General features: G+C 38.4%; 9 protein-coding genes across 12 annotated transcripts; 4 read left to right on the top strand and 5 right to left on the bottom strand.

The window, feature by feature from the left end:
• Positions 1-225: 225 nt before the first annotated feature.
• Positions 226-4,591, bottom strand: LOC9303749 (endoplasmin homolog). The gene is made up of 15 exons (XM_002867631.2): positions 4,313-4,591; positions 4,093-4,210; positions 3,856-4,009; positions 3,688-3,768; positions 3,401-3,512; positions 3,188-3,314; positions 2,952-3,090; positions 2,621-2,735; positions 2,323-2,516; positions 2,018-2,233; positions 1,770-1,935; positions 1,508-1,649; positions 1,272-1,422; positions 790-1,194; positions 226-707 (listed from the first exon to the last, which is right to left on the bottom strand). Exons 1-15 carry the CDS (start codon positions 4,377-4,379, stop codon positions 423-425), a joined length of 2,472 nt encoding a protein of 823 aa, XP_002867677.1. The 5' UTR covers positions 4,380-4,591; the 3' UTR covers positions 226-422.
• Positions 4,592-5,127: 536 nt separating this feature from the next.
• LOC9303748 lies at positions 5,128-9,425 on the bottom strand. 2 transcript variants are annotated; one of them, XM_021017595.1, is made up of 3 exons: positions 9,141-9,422; positions 8,765-8,919; positions 5,128-8,507 (listed from the first exon to the last, which is right to left on the bottom strand). In XM_021017595.1, the coding sequence occupies exon 3, from the start codon at positions 8,425-8,427 to the stop codon at positions 5,404-5,406; it is 3,024 nt and encodes a 1,007-aa protein (XP_020873254.1). In that variant the 5' UTR covers positions 8,428-8,507; positions 8,765-8,919; positions 9,141-9,422; the 3' UTR covers positions 5,128-5,403. The 2 variants fall into 2 exon arrangements, with proteins under 2 accessions (XP_020873254.1, XP_020873253.1); XM_021017594.1 differs by lacking the exon at positions 8,765-8,919 and having other exon boundaries at positions 9,141-9,425.
• A 1,034-nt stretch (positions 9,426-10,459) lies between these two features.
• On the bottom strand, positions 10,460-11,817 carry LOC9305804 (E3 ubiquitin-protein ligase SP1). Its single transcript, XM_002867629.2, has 3 exons — positions 11,269-11,817; positions 11,110-11,179; positions 10,460-11,017 (listed from the first exon to the last, which is right to left on the bottom strand). Exons 1-3 carry the CDS (start codon positions 11,410-11,412, stop codon positions 10,638-10,640), a joined length of 594 nt encoding a protein of 197 aa, XP_002867675.2. The 5' UTR covers positions 11,413-11,817; the 3' UTR covers positions 10,460-10,637.
• A 365-nt stretch (positions 11,818-12,182) lies between these two features.
• On the top strand, positions 12,183-13,102 carry LOC9305803 (F-box protein GID2). Its single transcript, XM_021018131.1, has one exon. It carries the CDS (start codon positions 12,419-12,421, stop codon positions 12,878-12,880), a length of 462 nt encoding a protein of 153 aa, XP_020873790.1. The 5' UTR covers positions 12,183-12,418; the 3' UTR covers positions 12,881-13,102.
• A 606-nt stretch (positions 13,103-13,708) lies between these two features.
• On the top strand, positions 13,709-15,510 carry LOC9303747 (3-oxo-Delta(4,5)-steroid 5-beta-reductase). The gene is made up of 2 exons (XM_002869685.2): positions 13,709-14,019; positions 14,107-15,510. The coding sequence occupies exons 1-2, from the start codon at positions 13,981-13,983 to the stop codon at positions 15,232-15,234; spliced, it is 1,167 nt and encodes a 388-aa protein (XP_002869731.1). The 5' UTR covers positions 13,709-13,980; the 3' UTR covers positions 15,235-15,510.
• Positions 15,511-15,800: 290 nt separating this feature from the next.
• LOC9305802 (acyl-CoA-binding domain-containing protein 3) lies at positions 15,801-17,890 on the bottom strand. 3 transcript variants are annotated; one of them, XM_021017901.1, is made up of 4 exons: positions 16,901-17,890; positions 16,450-16,555; positions 16,245-16,356; positions 15,801-16,137 (listed from the first exon to the last, which is right to left on the bottom strand). In XM_021017901.1, the coding sequence occupies exons 1-4, from the start codon at positions 17,791-17,793 to the stop codon at positions 16,115-16,117; spliced, it is 1,134 nt and encodes a 377-aa protein (XP_020873560.1). In that variant the 5' UTR covers positions 17,794-17,890; the 3' UTR covers positions 15,801-16,114. The 3 variants fall into 3 exon arrangements, with proteins under 3 accessions (XP_020873560.1, XP_020873561.1, XP_020873562.1); XM_021017902.1 differs by having other exon boundaries at positions 15,801-16,131; XM_021017903.1 differs by having other exon boundaries at positions 15,801-16,125.
• Positions 17,809-18,116, top strand: LOC110226165. Its single transcript, XM_021016855.1, is given in 3 exon segments — positions 17,809-17,858; positions 17,890-17,962; positions 17,964-18,116. Coding segments are annotated over 3 exon segments (276 nt in total).
• A 1,775-nt stretch (positions 18,117-19,891) lies between these two features.
• Positions 19,892-21,863, top strand: LOC9303746 (probable WRKY transcription factor 7). Its single transcript, XM_002869684.2, has 3 exons — positions 19,892-20,850; positions 20,933-21,058; positions 21,428-21,863. The coding sequence occupies exons 1-3, from the start codon at positions 20,087-20,089 to the stop codon at positions 21,585-21,587; spliced, it is 1,050 nt and encodes a 349-aa protein (XP_002869730.1). The 5' UTR covers positions 19,892-20,086; the 3' UTR covers positions 21,588-21,863.
• A 728-nt stretch (positions 21,864-22,591) lies between these two features.
• LOC9303745 (MLO-like protein 13) lies at positions 22,592-25,413 on the bottom strand. The gene is made up of 13 exons (XM_002867627.2): positions 25,221-25,413; positions 25,080-25,137; positions 24,774-24,985; positions 24,570-24,686; positions 24,404-24,458; positions 24,202-24,320; positions 24,011-24,085; positions 23,834-23,922; positions 23,641-23,731; positions 23,348-23,554; positions 23,186-23,253; positions 23,039-23,099; positions 22,592-22,954 (listed from the first exon to the last, which is right to left on the bottom strand). Exons 1-13 carry the CDS (start codon positions 25,338-25,340, stop codon positions 22,778-22,780), a joined length of 1,449 nt encoding a protein of 482 aa, XP_002867673.1. The 5' UTR covers positions 25,341-25,413; the 3' UTR covers positions 22,592-22,777.
• Between the last annotated feature and the right edge of the window lie 16 nt (positions 25,414-25,429).

The raw sequence follows: 25,429 nt of genomic DNA, 5'->3' as shown, positions 1-25,429 counted from the left end.
ATGTTGAAAAGCTATGTTATCATGAATATATTGATTAAAGTATTTTTCCATATAAAATCTATAGCTTTACAGATTATCTGTTTGAAATTTTTGCAAAGTCAAGTTTTCTAAAATAAATTTTGTGGAAAATAACACCGAGTAATATATGCATTATAGGTGGCTAAATTGGCTAAGATGAGTGCATATTATGGTACCAAATCTAGATTAACTCGGACAGAAGGATCATTAATCTTGAAAGATAAAACTCATATATTGAAAAGAAGAAGTTTGGGTTCGTTGATCTCTAGAATCCAAGTAGTGCGTTTACATAATCCATCAAAAACTGCTTAATTAAACTAATCTTGAGATTCGAGTAAAACGATGTTCTGCTTTAAACTAAAAGAGACATAGTAAACACAAAGGAGAACCATCAGAAGTAAAATCTACAGTTCGTCCTTGGTGTTTTCTTCTTGTTGCTCAACGGGTTCAGCTTCAATGTTTAGACCACCAGCCAAGTCATCTGATTTCGTCTCAGTTGCCTCACTGGTCTCTGGTTCCTCTGCTGCCTCGACTTCCTCGTCGACTACTGCATCAAGGCTGATTTTCAGGCTGCTCTTGACGGAGTTGTAGATACGGGCTGCAAAGTCTTTTGGGTCGTTGAGTAAGAATCCACTCTCGATCAAAGCCGTCTGGTACATGAGCTGTGCTGTTTCTTTCACACTCTCATCCTGAGAGAATTTGGTGTGTTAGATTATTTCTCTAATAGACAGAAGGTTAAAAAGAATTGATGGGTCTTGTGTTTGCTTTTACCTCTGGGTCACTTGCAATTCTATCCTTGAGTTCTTTGATGATAGGATGTCGTGGATTGATCTCGAGGACTCTCTTTCCGCGCATGTAAGCTTGCTTATTAGCATCAGAGAGAGTTTGAGACTGCATGATCCTCTCCATGTTTGCACTCCATCCAAACTTGGACGTTACGACTACACAGGGAGTGTCAGCCAAACGGTTGCTAATTTTGACATCGTCCACGTTCTCGCTAGCGAGATTCCCTTTCCACCACTTGGTTAGCTCCTTGAATGCTTCCTTCAGCTCCTTGTCTTTTGAATCTTTCCCAACCTTCAGTCCTTCCTTTGACACATTCTGGAACTTTTTGTCTTCGTAATCCATCAGGTATTGCATCAAGTATTCATCAACAGGGTCTGTGAAGAAGATAACCTGGGAACACAAATATTGGAACATGTTATGCGAATTGGAGATCGATTAAAGAAGAATTATTCGTGTGCAATGCAAACCTCATAGCCCTTCTTGATGAGCCTCTCCAGGAATGGAGATTTCTCCAGTTGTTCCTTGCTGCTTCCTGTGATGTAAAATACGTCCTTTTGCCCCTTTTTCATTCTCTTAATGTACTGATCCAGGGAAGTCAATTTTCCATCGGACTTTGTTCTGAAATAGCAAACTGTAAATCTTTAGCCTGCTGGTGCTAATGAATGGACAGACGTGCATTAAAAAAAAAAGAAACCGAGCATACGTCTCAAAACGAAGAAGTTTTGCCAAGCGGTTCCTGTTAGCAGCATCCTCAATGATGCCTAGTTTGATTGACTTGCCAAACTCATTCCAGAATTTTGTGTATTGACCCTTCTTCTCATCGTTCTCACCAGACTTCTCCACATCTGCGTGCCAACAATTCAATAAGTATAGACCATGTTTCAGAAAGATGAAACTCCCACATGGTAAAAAGTTGTGGAACAGTCAAAGTGGATCGATACCAAGAAGCATGTTTTATGGAATACCTTTTTTGTCATCATCATGGATCTCATCAGGATCTTCTTCAGCAAGCTTGCGGATCATATCAAGTGCCTTTCGGATAAGCTTCTTCTTAATTGTCTTTAAGCTGCTATGTTGTTGAAGCATTTCTCGTGATACATTTAGAGGCAATGTGTCAGAGTCAACAAGACCCTGCAGAAGTAACTCACATTAGGGATTTAGCCCTTAAATTTGTATTGAGGGAACCTCTTAATTTGTCTTTCAAGTAGTTTACCTTCAAGAAACTCAAATACTTAGGCAGAAGCTCATCAAATTCATCTGAGATGAATACCCTCCTGACATATAGCTTCAAGTTCGCCTTGTTGCTGTTGTAGTAGCTCTCGTATAGATCATGGGGAGCTTTCGGAGGAACATACAACACAGCCTTGAATTCAACATCACCTTCAGCATTAAAGTGACTCCAAGCCATTGGCTTCTCTTCGGTAAAATCCTGTATAACAACTGGTGTCAGGGAAATCCACACGAAATTTTTACACCTAGTATGTAATAAGTATGATTTTGTTCACGCATGGCTTTCACCTTTGAGAGAGAGTGGTAGAATTTAATGTATTCTTCCTCCGTCACCTCCTTTGGACTTCTCAGCCATATAGCCTTAACATCATTCAGAAGCTCCCATTCATAAACTGTTTCTTTCACCTTCTTGGTTTTCTGCTTTTTCTCACCATCTTCCTCCTCAGCATCTTCTTCCTTTTCTTCCTCGGTAGAGGGGGTTTCTGAAGTCAAGTACCATTACCAAAAATCAGGGCTGCCTGAATTGAAGAAAAAAAAGATAACACTGCAGCAGAAAATTATAATATGGTGTTTCATTAATACTCACCAGTTTCCTCATCAGTTGATTCATCTTCCTCAACTGGGACCTCTGTTTCAATCTCTTTGCTAGCCCAGAGAGAGATAGGGAAGTTAATGAATTCAGAATATCTCTTCACCAAATCCTGTAGTAGACAACATTGATCATAAGCAACCATAATGAGAGGATAAACAGAAATATTGAATAAGCAGTGCACTGAATTCATAATAATGCTGAACCACTTCCCCTCGAGAGTTTGGGGTTCTCTACAACAAACCCTGGGTTATTCTGGTTCTTTGCATTGGGTAACTTTGGTTTGTAACAAAAGAGAGATTTACTTTCTTATCAAAATATTACTCACCTTAAGCTTACTTTCTTCTAGGTACTCGCCAGCTTCATCCCTAAGATGTAATCTAATTTCGGTTCCACGTCCAAGAGGCTCATTCCATGTATCCTCGGAAACAGCAAATTTACCATCAGCCTTTGATTCCCATACATACCTGAATATGGTAAAGAAGTTATCAGAAAAGATCTTCAAATGATTTAGCATGCATACATGTATATTGCCAAACAAAACCCTCTCTAAAATCAACTTACTGGCTGTCATCATTGTGCTTGCTAATGACTTCAATGTAGTCAGCAACAAGATAGGCAGAATAGAATCCAACTCCAAATTGTCCAATAAGGTTCAAATCCCCGCTTGATTGCATCTTCTCAACAAAAGCTGCGAAAGGACAAGATCTTAGGTACATGGAATTTCTTGATCCGGACTGTTATGCAGGACAACGTATCACCACATAAGCAACGTACCTGACGTTCCAGATTTTGCTATGGTACCAAGGTTCTTGATTAAGTCTTCCTTAGTCATACCAATTCCCCGGTCCCGAATAGAAAGAATCTTCTTGGCTTTGTCAAGCTTAATCTGCATACCATGGCGTAGTTAGAGAGCTAAGAGAAAAAGGCTTGCACTAGACACAATTCCAAACGAAAGGCTAATTGTACTGAGATCAGCTTTGAATGAAAACAAATATATGAAACTCTATTTTTAACACACTCAAGTTCAACGTATAAATCATATTAAGAAACAAGTAGCTAACCTGGATCTCAAGCTTAGCAGTGTCACCTTCACCCAAAACGTCTTTGTCAGTGAGTGCAAGGAACCTAATTTTGTCCAAGGCCTGAAAATCACCAACAAAGACACTTATTAGTTCCCTTATATAAGGACCTATCCCAAAACTCACTAAAACCAATTACACGAAGCTTACATCAGAAGCATTGGAGATCAACTCTCTTAAGAAAATGTCCTTGTTACTGTATAGAGAGTTGATAATAATGTCCATAAGCCGAGAAACCTCAGCTTGGAACTCAAACTTCTCCGCGTTACTGCGAAGCGTCTTCTTTGACATCGACTCAGACTCTCTATCAATCAAACAAATTCGAATTAAGCGAGATTTCTGCAATCGAAACGAAAGTCGTTACCGTAAAACTAACAAGACACTAACCTATGAACTACATCGGAATCCGTCGATAAACCGCCGTGACCACCAATTTTTTCCTCAACCTTTGGTGGATCTGTAACCTCATCGGAACTATCTTCTGCATTCGCGTGTAACTTTCTTCCTATGACAGATACCACAGAAATATCGCTAACATCAGCATATGAATCCTAAGCAACACTTATATCTATCTACTCAAAATCAAGCAAAATACATGGAAACGTACCTTGATCTGGAAGAAGAAACAGAAGCGAGAAAAGGAACAAAACGGACACGAGCGTCCTCTTCCTCATTGTTAGATCGCTTGGTTCTCTCTCAGTCTTTTGCTTTCGGGTTACTCAGTGATGATGATGATTCAGCTCGATAGATGATAGATCCGTATATAATAGGAATGATTCAGTGATGTGTGAACTGTTTAATTGCGTACACTTTGGTTTCTCGTGATTGGTTAGCTTCGTCATGATTTGCAAACGTGGCAGATCTAACGGATCATATTGCGAGAAAGCCACGTGGTAATTTTGTATTGGAGCAAGGGGTTTTACTTGACGTGGAGCGACGTGGATTTCGGGTTGTGGCGTGGATGGACGACTTTTAAATTATCAAAGTCTGGTAAATCAACGGTGATACTCGTTTACGTCCTAATTGGGATGATCGGACGGCTATAATTTAGTTGTTTTACATGATGCTATGCTTTTATTGATGTTCTATTGGTCTAAACGATTATACTTGCCCCTTTTTGTGTTCAACGACGATTATACTTGCCAAGGTTATGTTTGGTGCTTAAGATCAAATTTGCCAATTTGGGAAGATCATTGTCATCACTCCTATTTGTATGGATACTCACTTTGGCGCGTCCCATTATTTATTGAAAGATACAACACCTGAGAGACTTCCTCCCTCATTCCTACTTCCGCTGCTTTCTTCTATGATACAGTCGTTCAGAAATGAGAGCCTCACATGACGACGAATGGAACGAAAATGGACACTTTTTCTTGCGTCTTGAAACGCAAAAGATTAATCAAACCACTAGAACCATTTCTGTATCTTAAAACTATATATTTATTTATGGAGAAAAACCCAACAAGGTTAAAAAAGAAGCTTGACATATACCAAATGTTTGAACTAATCCTCCTGTATGTTATGAAATAAAATAAAATAAAAAAACCTGAAAAAGGGAAAACTGAGGGGAAAATAAAAGAAAGAGAAAAGTTCAGCAAGACCACTTTATAAGTTACCTCAACACTTGTCATCATCCTTTGACCAATCAATCAATTCATCAACCTATTCAAGAACCCATCCCCACCACTTGTACATCACTCACCTCCATGGAGGGAACTCCCACCGTGTCTCCGGCTCTTTTCGCTTTCCACCAATGCTAATAGACGAACTCGATGAGGGCTCTACATTTGCTCCCGAATGCTCTCCCATTGCCCCGCTTTGTGACGGCGATAGAAACTGCCTCAAATTTATCGACTCTCTGTTTCCTATCTCAAGTCCAAACCCAGAGTTCTGATCAAAGTTTGGCCGCACTGATCCATTCATACTAGGGGATCCACCCGCCAAGCTCATGAACATGTGTTGTTGAGGGAATGGTGGCTGCACATACGGGGTCGATCCGATTATTTGCGGCATCATCACTGGAGTACCTCTTGAATCCACCATGTATGGAATAGCAGTTCCAGGAACATACATGGGCGATGACATTGACAAACCAGGAGGACCACTCATTCCGTTGTAGCCATAAATAGGAGCTGGAGAAAAGGAGACACCTGGGGCTAGACCCAAAGAGGTTCCCGTTCTTCCCATGTATAATCCTGCTGCAGGCTCGAGGGACTTGCCATTGGACAGGAACGAAGCCATCTGAGATACAGACTCTTTTCTGTCAACATCTACTTTCGTACCCAAGATAGAAATACCTGGTTCTTCCAATTTGTGCCCTCCATAGGAGGCCGTACTCCATGGGTGCCGCCCATAGTAGGGACCCTGATCACGTGAATCGATGAAAAACTGTGGCCTGTCATTCAAATCAAAGTTAACTTCCTTGCCTGATTGCTGAGCAACTGACGATGAGGAGACAGGTGATGCGCTTTGCTGACCATTGTGACTTAAAAACAATCTTGTCTCCATCTTCAACTCAGAAGGTGGAGGCATCTCATCGTCCTCGTTCATACAATTCAAATCCAAGTTGAACCTGCTTGATCCTCGGAGACTGGCTTCATGTGAAGACTCTCCACCCCTAGAGTTTGATGAGGAGAAAGGAAACTGTTTCCAGGGAGTCAGATCTTCAACTTGATCATCTCCTAGCTCAGCCACGTTCAGATCGATACCACGGGAAATCACCTGCTTTTCTCTTAAATCCCCACTAGGAACTTTATGAAGTAATGTTGGGTGGAATACACTAGTAGCAGCTGATCCTTTCCCACTAAGAGATCTTTCCAATTGCAACGGTGCTGCTGCAGGCATTCCAGAAGATGAGACAGAAAATGAAACAGACATAGGAGTAGGGGCTGTAGATATGGAGGACATAATGACATCTGTTTCATCAGGACATATATCTTGATTAAGATCAAATCCACATGGGCTTTTCTCTCTGCCTACTTCAGATTTAGCAGCTGCTGCTAAGTGGCTTTCTTCAACATCATCACTGCTCTTCATCGCATTTTCAGGTTTGTCATCCTTCTCATCCATGACATCATCATCTACAACATTAGGTTCCTCAAAGGAATGGTTTTCACCTACTGATAATCCCTTAGATGGAGAACCTGTATGTACATCATCATCGCGGGAGTCTTGCGAACCAGACTGCCCGCTTTCATCGGATAGTTCTTCTGAAGAACTATGAGAAGGTTCTCCAGAGTCTACTTCTCTAGCGACTTCTTGTGCGACTTTGGTAGCGACCTCCAAGGCATCCAAAATACCAAGATCAATATCAGTAGTTGTTTTGTCAATTGCTCCCAGGCGCTGGGATATGGTCATTGATCTAGAAGAGCTGCGTTTTTTTCTCCGTTTTACTCTCCTCTTTTTGTCAGAATGACCCATATCATCTTTTCCTTCATTGTCAGCAAGAGCATTTAAATTGTCACTCTCAAATTTTCTACTTCTACCAAGGCCACCTGATAATCTTGATGAACTGTCAGAATCTTGATTGTCCGTTATATGAGTCAATGAAGACACCTGTTTGCTATTATGGGCTACGCTCGCATCGTGCGACCCACATATCGTCTCAGATGCATTCTTGCTCACCTCATTTGAATCAAGACTACTCTGCAAAAGACTATTTTTCTCCAACTCCAAGCTGGCAATCATAGAATCAGAAGACACAGCTACATATCCTGTTGCACTAGATGTCCCTGCTTCACCCAATTTTTCAAGAAAATAGTTTGCCATCTGCTTTTCCTTGGGTATCTCAGCACCCAGTGGAGCATTTGATGGCCCTTCTGCACTATCGCGCTCTAAATAAAGTAGGCTACTAGAACCAGTAGGCATAGTACCAAAAATCGTTGGACCACCTGTCCCCTTCATAGAGCTTTTCTCCTTCACAGAAAGTTTTTCTTGAACCTCTTTCATGATATCATCCGTCGAAGAACCATTGAAAGTTTCAGTTTCAGTCATCGTATTAGAGCAATGGGAATTCACGTTCGAGTCAAACCCAGCCTTGTCGTTCTGCAGTTCCAAACCCTTATCTTGATCTGGGATGTTTCCTTCTGAGCATCCTGACAGCAAGGCTTCATCTGCTATTTCAGGACAGTGTTTTTCATTATTACTTTGTGTCGAACAAAGTGTAACAGCAGATTTTTGCCCACTGCTCTCCATGCTTGCTGCTACGACTCTCATCTCATCTTCATGAATTTTGTTACAGCTTTCAATGTCATGTTCAGAGTGGTCATACACATCCTTATCCTTCCAGCTACCAAAGAGCTTTCTCGCCTGATCCTGAACCCGAGAACTACCATGGTCAACAAGTTTCTTGACAGCAACCCATATCCCAGAAGAAACTAACTTCGAACTGTCTACACCTAGATTTTCAACAGCTTCTAACAAAGCAAGAATTGACTCCTCTACAGATCTGTCAACTGAATCGTTAGCCAACATCTGAGCTTCAGCTAGCCAACTACTTAAGTAAACGAGTCCATCTAAATTTACAAAAACATCAAGACAATCTCTGTTCTTAGTGGCCGCAATTGTGCTTGCAACAGCAGTCCATTGTCTAGAAGCATCACCATTATTCTTCAAAACTGAATCTTTATTACTTTGCATAACAGACACGAGCTCTTCAACACGAGAAGTGGCCGTGAGTCCATCTTTTATTTCTGTTAGGGTAAAGAAATCTTCAAGCGTCATACTGTTTTACTTATGACAACTCCAAAAATATAGAACACTGTTATGAAGCAAAAAGGTTCTTTCTCCCATTCGAAAAAGTCCTGAGAAACAAAAAAAAAACATAACAGGACAAACTTTATGTCATTAACCTACTGTGACAAGTACAAAAAACACAATCAAACTGTTCAGAAAAAAAAGTGAATATGAAATTGAGTTCACCATGCTTTGCTAATAGACTAGAAAGTCCCAATTCATATGCAAGGAATCCAAGATCACTCCAATGTCGAAAAATATGAATTTTACATATGGCATAGTACCAAAACAAATAACTACAATCTGCAGGACAACTACAAGATACCTTCTTATGACCGTGACTGATATTAACGGGGATAAAGCCAATTTCAAATTGATGGTACAGTAAAAGGACAACAAATATTGTAAAATCTCCCAATCTCAGAAACTATAGTTATTTCAAAATCATGCCAACCAAATCCCAGGTCCAGGATCAAAACCCTAAAATTCAGAAGAAAAAAACTAGCAAAATTCAACACATATTACTATATGACAAAGAATATGAGATTCAGCCCAATTCAATGAACAATATTCCAAAGATCATTTCAAACAATCAAAATTAATTAAGACAGATGACCAAAAATGAATACCACTAATAAACCCTAGGCGAATTTCAGAGCTATTCATCATTCTAAAAAGAGAGAGAGAAATAAAGAACTCACGATGAAGCACAAGGAAGACGAAACCCTAGGTCAAGCGAGTTAGCCGTTCCGACAGAACCGATGCCCACTCGCATATCCCAATCCCTTCCTTGTCCCTCTGTATATATGTGTGTATATATTTCTCACTCTGTTACGATTTTCGCAGCTTCTAAATCTCCGGCAACGATGGTTGGCAGCTCTATGAGAAAACCTCGTTCTTCTTCTTCTTCGAGGAAAAGGTTGTCGCGAAAACGAGAGAGAAGAAAAGGCTTTCTTCGTTTATTCTTTTTGGTAATAAATATTCAATAACTAAAATCTATGAAACGATTGGTGAATACTTTTTTTTTTTTCTCAATTTCGTTTGCGTTTTGATGAAACTGCACGTGCTAAGCGTGTGGGAGTGAACCGGTAGGGACTCTCACGGCCCGGCTCATTATGTACCAACTTCTCGAGTCAACAAGAACCCAATTGGTTCCACCAAAACAAGTTGTAATTTTGCGGAATTCTATGGGAGAAAAAGTCAGATAAATTGCGTGAATATCCTAATTGATAATATAATATTAAGAGATTTTTTCATATCGTTAAAATATGTTTTGATTTTTTTTTAATATGTTACTTTATAGTGTGTTGTTAAATGTATTATTTTCATTTAGACGTTTTTCAATTTACCAAAATAATTTTTATGCATATGATTTATTATTTGATGTTAATAACTAATAAGTGGTCTAGAGTATTCTTTAAACATGTTGTATATTATATAATTATTAATGATAAAAAAAAGTTTATACTAAAAATACTAAAATTCATTAAATGTTTTCAGTATATTGTAAAACATTTACTCCTCATGAAAATTAGCTCCTCTAAATAATTTACAGCAAATTTATTGAATTGTCCAGGATTGTTTTTCCCTAATAAGAAACAAATCTCTTATTTATAAAAACTAAATATTATAAAAAATTTCTTAATAAAAAAGAATCAAACTATGAAATAATAAGTGAATTAAAGATATTTTGAAAAAAAGGATCATTTGAGATAACATTAGACTACTTAACCAACATACCAAAACGATAATTTTGCAAATTTAGCCTTTCGGTTAGTATTATATCTTGTGACTTAAAGCAAATGCTTTGTTTGGCTTATGGATGGACCGGATCTAATTATTATTTAGCATGTTAAATATGATACATTCGATTAAAGGATACCAAATAAAATACCATATACCTCTATACGCATAAACTACCAGAAACGCAAATTATTGTCTATTGACATGATAAATACAAATCAGTTTACCGGGAAAAAAAAAAAAAAAGGAAAAAAATCCGAATGCTAGTGTGTACATTGGCATGGAGTCATCTTTGTCTTTGTTTTTGTTGTTGTTATAGAATGCATTGTTAAAGTTACAGATTGTATGGAATTAGAGTCTTGTGATGACACCAAAACTCGATCTTTCTTTTAACTAGTGTCGTTTCTTGGAAAACATGAGTTCGCAAAATGGTGATTAGGAAAAGCAAACGGCGTTCAAAGCTTCTTCAACACTAATCTCTTAGACTTGCGTATTACCCTTCGGCAAATCGGACACACCTTATTTTCTTCCGACAAGATCTTTTGAGCACAGCCACGACAAGTGGCAGAGTGACCGCACGGTACAAAGAAACAGTTTCTACGTTCCTCGAAACATATAACACACAATGTCGAGTAGTCCACATCATCCGACGAGCTAAACGACGCTGTTTCTACATCTCCCTTCCCGGTTACCTCCGAAGACTCGTTGATCAACGGCGTCCAAACGGTGTGGACCTCTTCTTCTGCCATCAATGGTAGTAGCCTCTCTGTGTCATCCTCCATGTCACATTCGCTCAGGAATTTCAATACCAAATAAGTAATCGTCATTATAGTCCCTAAGAAACAATAACAAAAAAAAAAAAAAAGCAAATTAGCTCTACATTGAACATAAATTGTTAATTATATAAATATGGGAGATATATTGTACCCAAAACTGTAATATAAATCACCACTCTAGCTGAGAAGGATAACTCCAAGTACCATCGAACGAACTCATCCTGCAAAATACAAGTAACTCGCATAAACTAATCGATGGTTTCGTCAATTTTTATTTATAGGAAATTGAGTAGAGGAGCTAGAGGGGTACTCGCGTTATCTGATGGTGCCGCGATGGAATATAGATTACCGAAGAACATGTATGTAAGCCGCAGACACTTTGAGATCGTCGCATCGAACATCTTTTGGAGAGATAAGAATGATCCAGTGAAGATGGCAATGATTTTGTTCTCATCTGAAGTTATATTAGATAGAGAGCATTAAACAAATGAATTCTTGATTAGTTCCAAGCTTTGTCATAACTCTGACAGTTTATATAGTAGATTGTGTCAAAAGACTCGTCGTGCAATCCATATTTCTTAATTTGATCAGAAAAAAGAGGCAAATACAGGTTGCTGACACAACAAAAAAAAAATGAAAAAGGGTCAACTTCCAAACTCTGATCTTAAAAAAAGGACAATTCAAGTAAGAAAATGAAAAGGTCCCCAAATTATTCACTCTGTTTTAAGTCCTAAACGACAGATTCTTTTATCTGGAAAAATACGTGATGCTTAATTGTCAATAGTTGAAAATAAGATTAGAAAAATGGATTATCCGTTAACATACACCAATTCCTACAGGTCTCTTCTGGTACTAGTTGAAAATTAAGGAGGGGTTATTGGTTCATGAATTTATAAGGAATCAGAAATCCAAACAAAAATCATTTGTTATTTAATCATTGATTTTAAAATCTTAATTAAATTCATGTGTTATTGGTTCTATAATTTATAAATACTAGTTGAAATCATATGTTATTCGTTTAGTCATTTGTTTTTGGATTTGAGAATCCAAATTATGTTTTAAATGGATTTGAATGGAATTGAAAGAGAAAAATAGAAGGATTCAAATCCATGGGTAAACACATGTTATTTCAAAATCCATATATCTTGATTTCATAATTAATAGAAATTTTCAAATTCTATATGGATTTACAAATTAATAAACCAATAACACCCCCTAAGAAAACAAGAAAAAAAAACATTTACGAACACACCAAAAGACTCCAAAACAGCTGTGAAGGGTAAATTCGTCACTTCACAAAAAGCATTTTATCTGTTTTGTCGTCTACGAAAATACTCAGAAGAGAAGGCATCTGAGAAAAAAACCCAATCTCTCATCTCATCTTCTTCTTCAATTCAGTACTTTTTTCTCCATCTCTCCTCTCAAATCAAACAACTTTGATCTTCGCTAATCAATTCCACATGAAGCGCAGTGCTACCGACTCTGATTTGGACGGTGATGCTCGGAACGAGACACACAAGAAGATGAAGAGTACGGAGGAAGAAGATTCAGAAATCGGATTCTCCAATTTAGACGAGAATCTAGTGTACGAGGTATTGAAGCACGTAGACGCAAAGACCTTAGCTATGTCTTCATGCGTGAGCAAGATCTGGCGCAAAACGGCACAAGACGAGCGGCTTTGGGAGCTGATCTGTACACGTCACTGGACTAACATCGGCTGCGGCCAAAACCAGCTCAGATCTGTGGTCTTGGCCCTTGGTGGCTTCCGACGTCTCCACTCACTTTACCTCTGGCCTCTCTCTAAACCTAATCCGCGTGCTAGATTCGGTAAAGACGAGCTTAAGCTCACTCTTTCTCTTCTCTCCATTCGATACTACGAGAAGATGAGTTTCACTAAGAGACCTCTCCCAAACTCTAATTAATTACTTACAAATTCTTAGGGTTTATTTGGTTTTATCTTTTGTGTGTTTGGAGTTTGTTGATTGATAAGTGTGATGTGATGTGATGCTCAAAGCTGGCAATAAAATTTGTTGTATTCATAGCCAGACTGTTAGCAACAGTTGTTGTTCTGTAATAATAATAGAGGCTGATGAGAATATTGATTACTTAAATCGGATCTGATTAAGTAGACTGATATTATCAAATATGATTCGATTTTGTTGTTAATTGTTGTGTCGTGAAGTTAAGTTGGTCCGTAGTTGGACAATGATTGTAACAAAATTGATTCGTGATCCAAGTTGATAAGATTAAGAACGGTTTAGAGACGATTCAGTTTCATTATTCAGTGAAAAACAGTGTTCAACATGCGAAACCAATTTGGTAATAAACCAAACATTCACCACTTAACGCAGAACCGAATCAATGTCAAGCTATGTAATGTTGTTTATTTTCTTTATGTCCTCTTCGTTTGTAACATTTCCCGGTGGACATAATTCCGTCCTATCCAGTTTTGCCGTCTCTTTTTTCCGGCGATTTGGTAAATCTCAAATGTTGTCTAATTTCGTTATTAATTGCGATGTTTAGCCTTAATTTCGCCAGATTTATGTGTATTTGAGTGATAGCTACTCATTCAAACCAAAATCATTATCTCTGCAACCACTTTTGTCATTTTCTTTTTTTGATATGTCGGTAAAGAAAAAAAGATGAAATAAGATGTATAAGTCAACAAAATAAATTAAGAGCTTATGTGAATTGATGATAAAAAAATACTACTCCTTTTCTGTTCTTGGTTTTATATGAAAATTTATAAACAAACTCGAGTGATTACGAAAAACTATAAACCATTTATGTGGCATACTGAAAATAACATAAGTTAATGTGCTAAAAGTAGTTTTGTGAAAGAAAAGAAGATTTTATTCATCTTTTTTGGTTTAGCTACAAAGACATTTTGCTTATAAAAATGACAATAAACACATACAAAAGACAAACCCCACACGGCTCTCTCTCTATATCCAAATTACTTAAGCCACGACCGCAACACAAAACACCTCTGAGCTTCTAAAATCAGAAAAAAAGCGAGAAAATGAGTTGGTGGTGGGCTGGTGCCATCGGAGCTGCAAAGGTAAATCCAATTCAATCTCACAAACTATCGTCCGATCTTCATCTACTCACTGATTAAAAATCTTCTCTTTAATTTGGTTTTTCGCAGAAGAAACTAGACGACGATGAGCCGTCGCAAAGCTACGAAAGCGTCGCTCTCATCATCGGCGTTACTGGAATCGTCGGAAACAGCTTGGCGGAGATTCTCCCTCTTTCCGATACTCCCGGTGGTCCCTGGAAAGTTTACGGCGTTGCTCGTCGTCCTCGACCCACCTGGAACGCCGATCATCCGATCGATTACATCCAGTGCGATGTCTCCGACGCTGAAGACGCAAGATCCAAGCTTTCCCCTTTAACCGATGTCACACACGTGTTTTACGTGACCTGGACCAACCGTGAATCGGAGAGTGAAAACTGCGAGGCTAATGGCTCAATGCTCCGTAACGTTCTCCGAGCGATTGTCCCAAACGCGCCAAATCTCCGGCACGTTTGTCTCCAGACAGGGACAAAGCATTACGTTGGCCCTTTCAGCAACCTTGACGGACCTCGTCATGATCCACCGTTCACTGAGGATATGCCGAGATTGCAGATCCAGAATTTCTATTATACGCAAGAGGATGTTCTGTTTGATGAGATCAAGAAGATAGAAACCGTGACGTGGACTATCCACAGACCAAACACGATCTTTGGGTTCTCTCCTTACAGTTTGATGAACATTGTTGGGACTCTTTGTGTCTATGCAGCGATCTGTAAGCATGAAGGGTCTCCGTTGTTGTTTCCTGGGAGCAAGAAAGCTTGGGAAGGGTTCACGACGGCTTCTGATGCGGATTTGATCGCGGAGCAGCAGATTTGGGCTGCGGTTGATCCGTATGCGAAGAACGAGGCGTTTAACTGCAACAATGCTGATATCTTCAAGTGGAAGCATCTGTGGAAGATTCTAGCTGAGCAGTTTGGGATTGAGGAGTATGGATTTGAGGAAGGGAAGAATTTGGGGTTGGTGGAGATGATGAAAGGGAAAGAGAGAGTGTGGGAGGAGATGGTTAAGGAGAATCAGTTGCAGGAGAAAAAGCTTGAAGAAGTTGGTGTGTGGTGGTTTGCTGATGTTATACTTGGAGTTGATGGACTGATTGATAGTATGAACAAGAGTAAGGAACATGGCTTCCTTGGTTTTAGGAACTCCAACAACTCTTTTATCTCTTGGATTGACAAGTACAAGGCGTTCAAGATCGTGCCTTGATTCCAAACATACTTGGATGTTTTTCTCTGGTTTCATGTTTATGTTTCTCCCGAAATCTCAGTTCGTTGGTGTCTGCTGAAAAAATGAAATAAGAGCATTCACCCTTTTTCTGTTTTTGAATATTCCATCTCTAGTCTTGTAAACCCTCTGTTTTTTCCGAAAATTCTACTCTTCTGTGATAGTTTTCACTTTTCAAATATCGTCGTTACAAGTTGTAATGGAAAGATATTGGACAATGGTGCTTTTGTCTTAAGGAGAAATAGCTTTAAATGCTGATTCTGTATTGTCCTAAACACACCGGATTCTGTGTTTTGCAGTTGGAGTGTATTTAGTACTCCCTATGGTTCCATAAGTTGGTGTGTGTTCTGATAAGTCTTGTGAACGCACGTAATAAGGTATCCATGGTTCAAGACGCTAGCTGGGAGAAGGCTTCGCATGGACTTGTCTCTACTCTCTCTTTTACAAGTAAGAAAGCTGGCTTATTTCGAAAGTAGTATTGATGGCAAATCTATAATCATTACCCTTTAGGTAGTCCTGGTACGTAGAATCAAATCAAAGACAACTACTAGGAGAATATAACGACCGTTGCTTGATTCATAAATCATAAGGTCTTAGCATTATCAATGCACTAGAAATCAGCCAATCCTCGCGCACATATGTATACATATAATTAAGTGTTTTGGTTTCCTTCAACTCCTTCAACGAAAGGGATCAAATGAAAAGCCTAAACCATTGGGTGAGGATAATGAATTATGCATACACTCTCGACGACCCAAGTTGCACCAAATGCACTGAAAAATACTTATATGCAAAAGAATAGATTTTCCTTTGTTATCCCAGAGACCCTCCAAGCCTTGCCTTGGCTGCTTAAACACTGGATTCACCTCTCCCCTGAAACTAATTCTAAGACGAATTAGCTTGCAGTTAGAAAAAGAAACAGATGACTGGGGTCTGGAATGAAAGATGCGAGAAATCGCTGACACAAAGATATCATTACTCTTAGAGGATACCATTTTTGCTGGATTCATCAACATTAGTTGTGTCTAAGTTGGTCGGATCTTCTAATGATCCTGAATTAGGAGGTGAGCCAACAGAGGTTTCCATTTCTGACATCTTCCTTACCTGTTGAGAGAGAACAAGTCAAAGTTTCTCAGACCTCAAAACCCAATAAACACATCCAGGTGATGTTCAAACCCTCAAGATCAAACAACTCACAGTATGACCAGCATTCATAAAACCAGGGATCTCCTTTGAGACAAGTGCAAGATACTGCTCCATTGCCTCTTCTTGACTCATGTTTCCAAGTTTTTGCCAGGCATTCCTAAGAACAAAGTAAGGACAATTTGTCAACCAAGCTATACACCAATGCTTATTCCAGACAATTGCTGATTCTGTCCTAATTAGAAAATCAGGTACATTTCAAAGCTTTATCACTCCTAGTTTCTAGTGTATGGGATCCTCTTCTTCCATATATCAGCAGCAATTAGACCTACAAAACTCTACAATATAGACGTGTATCCCTAACCACCTAATCTTCATCAGTCTAACACTCACAAAGTTCTCTCCTTTATGACGTTCACCTAAGAAGTATCAATTACCAAGAAACTAAAAGATCAAAAGCTGAGTTGCAGAGTACGGAATATAGAAACATGGAAAAGTATGGTACCATTTGGCACGAGCAGTGACCATGACGGCCATGGGCTGTGTCTCCCTACATGACCCTTCAGTGGCGATCTTGTGAAGGCCGAACAACTCCATCCTAGCTTCAGCACCAATTTCTTCCACTTTCCCTGATTCTTCCATGAGTTTTGCAGCAGCTGCAAAGGCTTTCTCAAGTTCACTCCTCTCAATTCCTTCCCAATCATCATCATCATCTTCTTCAATAGTCAAGTCTGTCTTCTCTTCATTCTCTGCTTCAGTTTCACTCTCCTCCACCGTATCACTACTCTCTTCAACCCTAAGCTCCTCAGATTCAGCGACTACGACATCTCCACCACCTTCTTCCTTTTCTACGCAAGCACTTCTTCCTAATTCTGTTGATTCCTCTTGTCCCTGACTCTTAATCTCCTCCGCTACCACGTTTTCCGGCGAGAAAGAAGCAGTGGACTCAGCTTCCGTGGTTGGAACCATCAACTCGTCGCTCTGTTCGTCCTGTCCACGAACTATCACCTCCTCCGCGATCACATTATTTTCCGACGAGACTGCAGGCGAGGACTCAGCTTCACGGTTACCTCGGATTTTAGCGTTTAATGTAGCAGCTTCTTCGACATCATAAACTCGATCAGCTTCGGTTTCAAACCGATCCACAAGTTCCACATTACCCTCCACAACATGGAAATTCCTCTCGCTTTCGAGCACACGAGCATCCATCTTCATACCAAGACGAACCTCCTCCGTAACAAACTCAACACCGACACCGATCTCGTGCTTCTCCGCTTGATCAGAACTCAAATCGTTTCCTCTGTTCTCCACCGTGGCAACAGAGACCAGCTTGGCGACAAGGAAAGAAAACAAGAGAGCAACAACCGCCGTGAGAAGCATCTCAAAGAAAAACTCCATGATTGATCGAAGAAGATGACGAAAAGGAAAGTAAGATACTTAGGATCTCTGAGGAAGAAGAAGGAAAAAAGGAAAAAGAATGTAATTAAAGAAGAGAAGAGGAGAGGAAAAAGGAATAAATGAGAGAGAAGAAGAAAGCATATTCGGCTTTATAAGGGAAGCGGGTCCGTCCGTCAATAATATTTTCTCAACGCCTAACCGCTATGACTGCTCACTTGGCTCTTGCGGTTTTATTCTTATCTTCTTCTCCACCTCACCGGCTCCTTGTGCGCCGCTTTTTTTCATTCTTCCTCTCGCTGGATCTTTGTTTTTGGACTCTTTGATAAGTTATAAAATCAAAATAATGATTGCAAGAGTTTTTCATTTTTTTGGGTTTTATTAGTTTTAAAGTTTTCCACTAAAATAACAAATGAAATCTGGCTTTTTAAAAAAGCTTTTATGAACATTACATTACTAAATTTTGATGCCTAGATTTGAAATTAAGTTATATTTTTGAATGGTATATAAATAGAAAATAAGACCAAAAGGTTCTGAGTTACTCTACTGGAATCTAAATGCTTAGAAAAGTATATTTTAAATTGCAAGGGCAGTTTATAGTTTATTTGGGCCATGTACAAAACCAAATAAATGGGCATATGTTAAAACATAATGAGTCTAAAGCCCATGTGAACATTAATCTTTTTTTTAACAAAACACATATTTTTCACGGTAACGATGTCCTCCTACCCATTCACCTCCATGGGCCAAGTCCAGTCGATAAGTTCCGTTGTTGTGACCGAACCACAATCATGACACTCGTCCTAAGTGTACGTTTTAAGAAACAATGTTTTTCATTAAAAATATTTTTTTTCCTCTAATGACTTTACCAAACAAAAGAAAGGCAAACTTAACTTTGCCAAACTCGATAAATTAAAAAAATAATGATTTTTCCAAAAATTACTGAATCACTGTGGCTAGTACAGCAAAAGTCTCCTCTTTCTTGTTTTTCCTTTCAAAATCTCCTTTAGTGGTATTGGTACATCGGAGTATTTATAAAATCAGTATGTGTGATTTATTCTTTTTTTTTTTTCAGTGAAAGATTTTTCATTTTATAATACAAGGGTGGAATACACTGGAGAAATACGTTTTTGGAATGCGTTTTTAGGATACAAAAGCCGGCGGAAAACAAAGAAATCTCCGGAAGCTAAAGCCCGAAACACGGAAAACACAAGATAGAATACAAAAGTCAAAAAGTAAAGCTCTCGAAATCACCGAAAAAGTCGGAGGAAAACACTAGTCGCAGAACTAAGAGCTCAAAAGTCGCATACTAAAAGATCTACAACCACAAACAGAGAAGAACCAAGAATAGAGGAAACCGCGAAGATATCACCCAACTTAAAACGAATATCCCGAAATCAGTATGTGTGATTTATTCTATTTTACATAAAAATGTTAGTATATTAATCAGCCTCAAAAAAATACTATAAAATATCTAGATTTTTTCGAATAATATAACGAATATTTATAATTGGAGCTCCACTGGTTCCAAATTTAAAATCATTGACGTTTGAGAGTGTCAAAACGCTTGAGAAATGCTCACACGTGGAGGCCTATGAGTGGTGGTCTATTTGACTGATGCACTATCAACCCCTGTTCTAAAAATCCCCGCCTAGCCCCGATTACTCCCCGCTTAATCGCTAGGCCCACCCTATCCGCCTCGATTAATGACTAATCCCCTAAAAAATCAGTAACCCGATTATTCTCCGCCTAATCCGATTATTTTCCGCCTAATCTTATATACCCCGATTATTTTTTAGATTGCAAGTATAAAAAAACTTTTTATTTTTGTTATTCAATCATTTGAATGGAGAGTTTGTGATGTTTTACAATAACTTGTGTTCAAATTTTAATAAAAATCATAAATTTGTAATAAAAATCATAAATTTTTACAATATTGGATTAATATATTTTAAAAATATTAAAATAACCCTAAAACTAATCCCCGATTAATCCCCGATTTTAATCCGATTTTCCGATTAATCGCTAGGCCCATGCCGAGCGCCCGACTAGCGCCTAGCGATTTTTCAAACAAGGCTATCAACACATCCCCAAAGATAGAGAGAGAAACACAAATGGTTGACTCTCCCCTATAATTTCTTCTCCCTTTTTCACTCTCTTCATTTCTTCTTCCTTCATCATCATCATCAGCTTCTTTAACCAAAACACAACTTACAAGAAAACTGTTGAATCTGTGTATCTTAACATCTCCTTTGACCTTTGAGAAGAATCAGATTGGTTGGTGTCTTGGTTTGAGATGACGGTTGAGCTGATGATGAGCAGCTACGGCGGAGGCGGAGGAGGAGACGGTTTTCCTGCAATCGTCGCGGCAGCGAAACTGGAAGACACAGCTTTGAGAGAAGCTGCGTCTGCAGGGATTCACGGTGTGGAGGAGTTTCTCAAACTCATCGGTCAAAGTCAACCAACGGAGAAGAATCAGACGGAGATAACGGCGGTGACTGACGTCGCCGTTAACAACTTCAAGAAGGTCATTTCTTTACTCGGTAGATCTAGAACTGGACACGCTAGATTCAGACGAGCTCCCACAACGACGCAAACGCCGTTTAAGCAAACGACGGTGGTGGAGGAGGAGGCGGAGGAGAAGAAGCCAGAAACAACCTCCGTGTTAACAAAACAGAAAACAGAGCAATACAATCACGGTGGATCTGCTTTTAGAGTTTATTGTCCAACTCCAATTCATCGTCGTCCTCCTCTATCACACAACAACAACAACAATCAGAATCAAACAAAGAACGGTTCGTCTTCTTCGTCTCCTCCGATACTCACAAACGGAGCACCGTCAACGATAAACTTCGCGCCGTCACCACCAGTCTCAGCGACGAACTCATTCATGTCTTCTCATAGATGTGACACCAACAGTACTCATATGTCATCAGGATTCGAGTTCACTAACCCATCTCAGGTCTCTGGTTCGAGAGGTAAACCTCCTTTATCATCAGCTTCATTAAAGAGAAGATGTAACTCCTCTCCCTCTAGTCGTTGCCATTGCTCCAAGAAAAGGTTTGCTTCGACTTTAAAAATTAATCTTACTTTAGATCTAAATCTTGAGATTTGATTAATAAAAACCTTATTATATAATCAGGAAATCAAGAGTGAAGAGAGTGATTAGAGTTCCAGCAGTAAGTAGCAAAATGGCTGATATACCATCAGACGAGTTTTCATGGAGAAAATACGGTCAAAAACCAATTAAAGGCTCTCCTCATCCTCGGTTAGTCCCAACTATTTTTCATACTATTTAGCATCGATATAATCCACACATATACATCACAATCATTCACTAGATTCAACACCAAAAAATCAAAATATTGGCTAGAAGATTAGAAAATTGAGCAACTTGTGTATTGTCAATATTAGTACCAGATAGATTTTTTAAAAAATGTAATTGTTTTTTTTCTATATTGGTTGTACCAAACATGTCGTCTAGTAGAATAGTAGTGGGTTCAGTTTCACGCTCTTTTTGACTTGTTGTTTCCTAGAAAATAAATTTGAAAATAGAAAGCCGAGAGTTAAGTTGACTCTTGTGTTCTCAATAATTAATAAACTCGAACTTGGACTCGGTGTTGTGTTTCATCAACAGGGGATATTACAAGTGCAGCAGTGTAAGAGGTTGTCCGGCGCGTAAGCATGTGGAGCGTGCACTGGACGATGCGATGATGCTAATCGTGACATACGAAGGAGACCACAACCATGCTTTGGTTCTCGAGACGACGACGACGAATCATGACAAAACTCTTTAATTTCTCGAGTTTGATGGCAAGTGTTTGTGACCACTCTCCAGATTAGTCAACGACATAGTGGGCCTGCACTGCACTTTATTAGTATTATTTTTTTTGAAAAACATTTTAAAAAGCTTTTGCTTTATCTTTCTTTTGATTGGAGAAAATAGAGGGGGAGAGATAAAGACGAGAGATAGGAGGAACGTTGTGGATCTTGATGGAAGTTGAATCATGTGAATGTCCTTTTCTGTTTATTTATTATCTAGTAGGATAATATATAGCCCTGTTTTAGTCAAATCTCTGATTTTTTTTTTCTTTTTCTGCTGAACTACAACTATGTTTTAGTTTTAAAATCAACAGTTATTTAGATTCACTGGATTGTTTCCAATGAAATGAAAAACTTGCAATTAAAATTTCGTTGAAAAGAATCAACAACTATTTGTACTTTCCATCATCAAATTAGCTTACCATACTTTAATAGTACTAAACTAACATTGCGTTACACTTTACGACAAAATTTATATCCAAGCAAATCAACAACTATTCATCATTGCGTTATACTTTACAGACACTAACAGAAAGTAAAAAAGTTTCACTTAGTCAAAAAACGTTTTTTTTTTAATATATTAGATATTCGAAAAGAAAGCTTCCAAATGCAATGTCATTAGTACCTTTTTTTGTCTTTAACAAAGTTAACGACGTTTTTTTAATTCTATTAACGTCTATTAAGTCGAAAGTATAAAAACACGGCAATGAGTTTGAGTAATTTGTTGTTGTAAAAAGGTAAAATTTATCTTATCAACAAAACAATTCTAAATTCTCTTTCTTTTAAAGAGAGGACAAATTTATCTTATGAACAAAAAAGTTACTTAAAATTTAAAATTCAAACGTGTCTCAAAAATAAAGCTCCATCCGCTAACATCATTGAAAATTTAAACGTTGTTAAAGTATATAGTAGTATTTTTTTTATCCATGTAATATCTAAGCATTCTAATAAAAACAAGTATTCAATGGGAACTGAGAACTGAGAACTAAAAAGTCAACTAATAATAATCTAGTAGCCTCAAAAGTAGAAAGGAAACGTTAACGGGTCAATGTCATAGATCCACACAATCCTCTGATGAGAGCTCTAAATGTAGCACAACGGATTAAATGGAAATAATGAAGGGATATCATAGAGGACCTTATTGGATTACGACAGAAATTGTAACTTAAGGGTTTTCACTTTCCATGACTTGAACATTATAAGATTCAGGAGTCGTAGATTGCATCTCTATCCTATGAGCCTCGCTTGTGGATTCTCCTTTGTTCCTCGTATCTTCTAACCATCCTTCAAGTGTGGACTGTACTACATTGTCGAATATCCCTTTCTTGAATTTGCTACCCATCTTTTGAAAATCAAACAAAAAAAACAACAATTGATTCAAATTTTGTTAATTGGCGTAGGCATGTGAGATTATACACACACTTACTTGTGTAACAAGGGCATATAGTGGTAATGTGCTGTAACTGCAAAGCACTTGGACTAACACTCTGTATGAACAAAGATCAAACCAAAAAATATTAATGTAAACCTTTGAAGGTCTTTTAATTAGAGTTAAAAGAGTTCATATTATTACCCCATGACGAGTCTTGGGATGAGGAAGCCTAGTTTCTCCATGATACATGAATGTATTCCGTACGTGAACTGATGATACGATAGAGAAATCGTAAATAAGAATGGGACTGTTCAATAATTGTGGAAGAAAAAGAAACTGAAGCTGAGGGTTAAAGAGAAGTACCAAAATCCAGAAGAAGAAAGCAATCTCAAATGAATTCTGAAAGAGAATGAAGTGGATAAGTTGGAGAACAATGCCTGGCCTATGGAACCAAAAGAGTTCATCAGAAGGTGTGATCACTGCTTCTTCCGCGCGGTTTCGCTTCTCGGAAACATCCAGAGCTAAGCTACTTATTATATATTCCAATTTGGCACCCACCATTAGTAACAGCTGCATTTTTTGAAACACTTTTTAACCATTCAAAAAGATAAAATGAGATCAAAAGTGACAAAAGGCCAATTATATATAGAACTTACAATCAGAGGCAAGAAAGACAACCAGAAGTAGGTGTTCCATCCTCCAACATTCAGCAGCAAAAAGACGACCACAAAGAGCCAGAGATACCAACTTCATATTTATATATGATCACATCAACAAGAAGGTGTCAGACAAAACTGATCAAGCCATTAGTTGGTGTGTCTGTCTAAAGAGATGATTTGATTATTTTACCTTATGCTCACAACTTTCTTGAAATCTATTTCCAGTGTTCTTAGCATGTACTTGTGAAAATCAAATGATGGGTTTGTGCGGCAATGACTCTGGCAAGGTAAGAAAAATATACTTATTGTTACAAAAGAGATTTGGTAACCGAAATAAGATGTTGGAATAAGAAAGTAAAAGTAAGACCATGATGAACGCTTGTCGCAGAGCTATATATTCTGATTTGGTGACAGAACCATAAAACTGCTTGAAGAATGATCTCTGCAAGAACAGTACACATTGGCTAATCTCATTAAGAATCAGATAAGGTGTTTAATTAGAAGATAATTTGATTCATGTGTTGTACTTGTTGGGAGTAGTATATATCCATAACTCACCAGCCAACTGATGACAACAGATCTTCTCCAAAATCCTCCAGCATGCATTTCGAAGAACTCGTAATTTGCACTGAATAACTCGTGAGCATGAGCATGAGCATGACCACGCCTTGTAGTGCCTGTGACATTATGTTATGTACGTTGTGTGTTTTAAGGTACAAAGTACAGTAATTCTTAATTACTATTGTGGAATCTCGCTCACCCTTTTGAGAAGGACGTTTCTTGAACCAATCCTCCCAATGCTTCCATTGTTGTATCTGTATATTATTTCAAATCAATGAAATAATCAGAGCCAGCTTTTGGAAAAAAGAAGGTTTCAATGTTGTTTTGTAACTTGAGCAAAAAGCTATAAAAGCAAGTTACATTACCCTAGCTCCTCCAAGAACCATTGTTGATGCGCAGAAGATGACGTGAAAAACCGCTAGCACAAAGATGAAAATATGGAGTTGATGCAAAGCTTCCACGGATACTAACGGAACCTGGCCCTGCAACCAAAGCAAGAGATCAATGTTTTAATAGGAAAAGGATCCGGTAAGAGATAGGAAATGAGCAGAAAAGTAAAGATAAATTGCCTTGGCAGCACAATGGTCTGGACTTTCTCCTGTTGAAAGGAGATGTCGTGCATTGATGATAACCGAATGAGATGATTTAGGAGCATCATGCTTCTCCAATGGCTTCTTACAGGGAAACATGTTGTTTACAAGAGCTGGTGGTACACAGATATGCCGAATTGCGGCCTGAGATACCGTTAACATCAGGGAGATAAATCCAAGAAGCATCAATTCTGTGTCAGGACATCAATATGGTCAGCTTCAAGTGTAATCAAATCTACCGATTCATGTTTACAATTGCAGATGAAATTGAAGGAAGAAAGAAACCTTCTTTAAGTTTCTGCAAGGCCTCGAATAAGGCATCTTGTTGCCTACGCTTGAGACACTAGAACAGAGAAGAATGGAGAGTTGGAAAAAGAATTGAGATAAAACTCAAGATTTTACAGGCAAGAGACAGTGATAGTATACCTTTCCAAGATGATGAAGACCACGTTCAGCGAGAAGAGATAAGAGAACAATGATGAAACAGATAAACGCAACGACCCATGTGGGTGTATACTCAAGAGAACCAGACCTTGCTTCTGCCATTTCTGCACCTCCAAGATGGAGACAACTCTGAATTATTATTATTATTATTTAAAGCAGAGAATAAAAAACGGAAGAAGACAGAGGGAAAA

Source organism: Arabidopsis lyrata (assembly GCF_000004255.2).
Source record: "Arabidopsis lyrata subsp. lyrata unplaced genomic scaffold ARALYscaffold_7, whole genome shotgun sequence".
Classification (NCBI taxonomy): Eukaryota; Viridiplantae; Streptophyta; class Magnoliopsida; order Brassicales; family Brassicaceae; genus Arabidopsis; species Arabidopsis lyrata.
The sequence above is the reverse complement of the archived record's forward strand: the minus strand, read 5'-3'. Positions and strand labels throughout refer to the sequence as shown.

Bases quoted from the DNA above. Each gene is read 5' to 3' on its own strand.
- LOC9303747 (XM_002869685.2), top strand. From the start codon at position 13,981: ATGAGTTGGTGGTGGGCTGGTGCCATCGGAGCTGCAAAG. The intron at 14,020-14,106 runs GTAAATCCAATT...GGTTTTTCGCAG, and splicing joins GTGCCATCGGAGCTGCAAAG to AAGAAACTAGACGACGATGA.
- LOC9303749 (XM_002867631.2), bottom strand. From the start codon at position 4,379: ATGAGGAAGAGGACGCTCGTGTCCGTTTTGTTCCTTTTCTCGCTTCTG. The intron at 3,769-3,855 runs GTAAGCTTCGTG...GGTGATTTTCAG, and splicing joins TGATCTCCAATGCTTCTGAT to GCCTTGGACAAAATTAGGTT. The intron at 3,091-3,187 runs GTAAGTTGATTT...TACCATATTCAG, and splicing joins AAGCACAATGATGACAGCCA to GTATGTATGGGAATCAAAGG.
- LOC9305803 (XM_021018131.1), top strand. From the start codon at position 12,419: ATGAAGCGCAGTGCTACCGACTCTGATTTGGACGGTGATGCTCGGAAC.
- LOC9303746 (XM_002869684.2), top strand. From the start codon at position 20,087: ATGACGGTTGAGCTGATGATGAGCAGCTACGGCGGAGGCGGAGGAGGA. The intron at 20,851-20,932 runs GTTTGCTTCGAC...TTATATAATCAG, and splicing joins TGCCATTGCTCCAAGAAAAG to GAAATCAAGAGTGAAGAGAG. The intron at 21,059-21,427 runs GTTAGTCCCAAC...TTTCATCAACAG, and splicing joins AAAGGCTCTCCTCATCCTCG to GGGATATTACAAGTGCAGCA.
- LOC9303748 (XM_021017594.1), bottom strand. From the start codon at position 8,427: ATGACGCTTGAAGATTTCTTTACCCTAACAGAAATAAAAGATGGACTC.
- LOC9303745 (XM_002867627.2), bottom strand. From the start codon at position 25,340: ATGGCAGAAGCAAGGTCTGGTTCTCTTGAGTATACACCCACATGGGTC. The intron at 24,321-24,403 runs GTGAGCGAGATT...ATAATGTCACAG, and splicing joins GAAACGTCCTTCTCAAAAGG to GCACTACAAGGCGTGGTCAT. The intron at 23,100-23,185 runs GTAATAATATGA...TTGTTCATACAG, and splicing joins ATCCCAAGACTCGTCATGGG to AGTGTTAGTCCAAGTGCTTT.
- LOC9305802 (XM_021017901.1), bottom strand. From the start codon at position 17,793: ATGGAGTTTTTCTTTGAGATGCTTCTCACGGCGGTTGTTGCTCTCTTG. The intron at 16,556-16,900 runs GTACCATACTTT...CTTTGTTCTTAG, and splicing joins GTCACTGCTCGTGCCAAATG to GAATGCCTGGCAAAAACTTG. The intron at 16,138-16,244 runs GTATCCTCTAAG...AATTCGTCTTAG, and splicing joins TGATGAATCCAGCAAAAATG to AATTAGTTTCAGGGGAGAGG.
- LOC9305804 (XM_002867629.2), bottom strand. From the start codon at position 11,412: ATGAGAACAAAATCATTGCCATCTTCACTGGATCATTCTTATCTCTCC. The intron at 11,180-11,268 runs GTACCCCTCTAG...TGTATTTTGCAG, and splicing joins GGCACCATCAGATAACGCGA to GATGAGTTCGTTCGATGGTA. The intron at 11,018-11,109 runs GTACAATATATC...ATTGTTTCTTAG, and splicing joins GATTTATATTACAGTTTTGG to GGACTATAATGACGATTACT.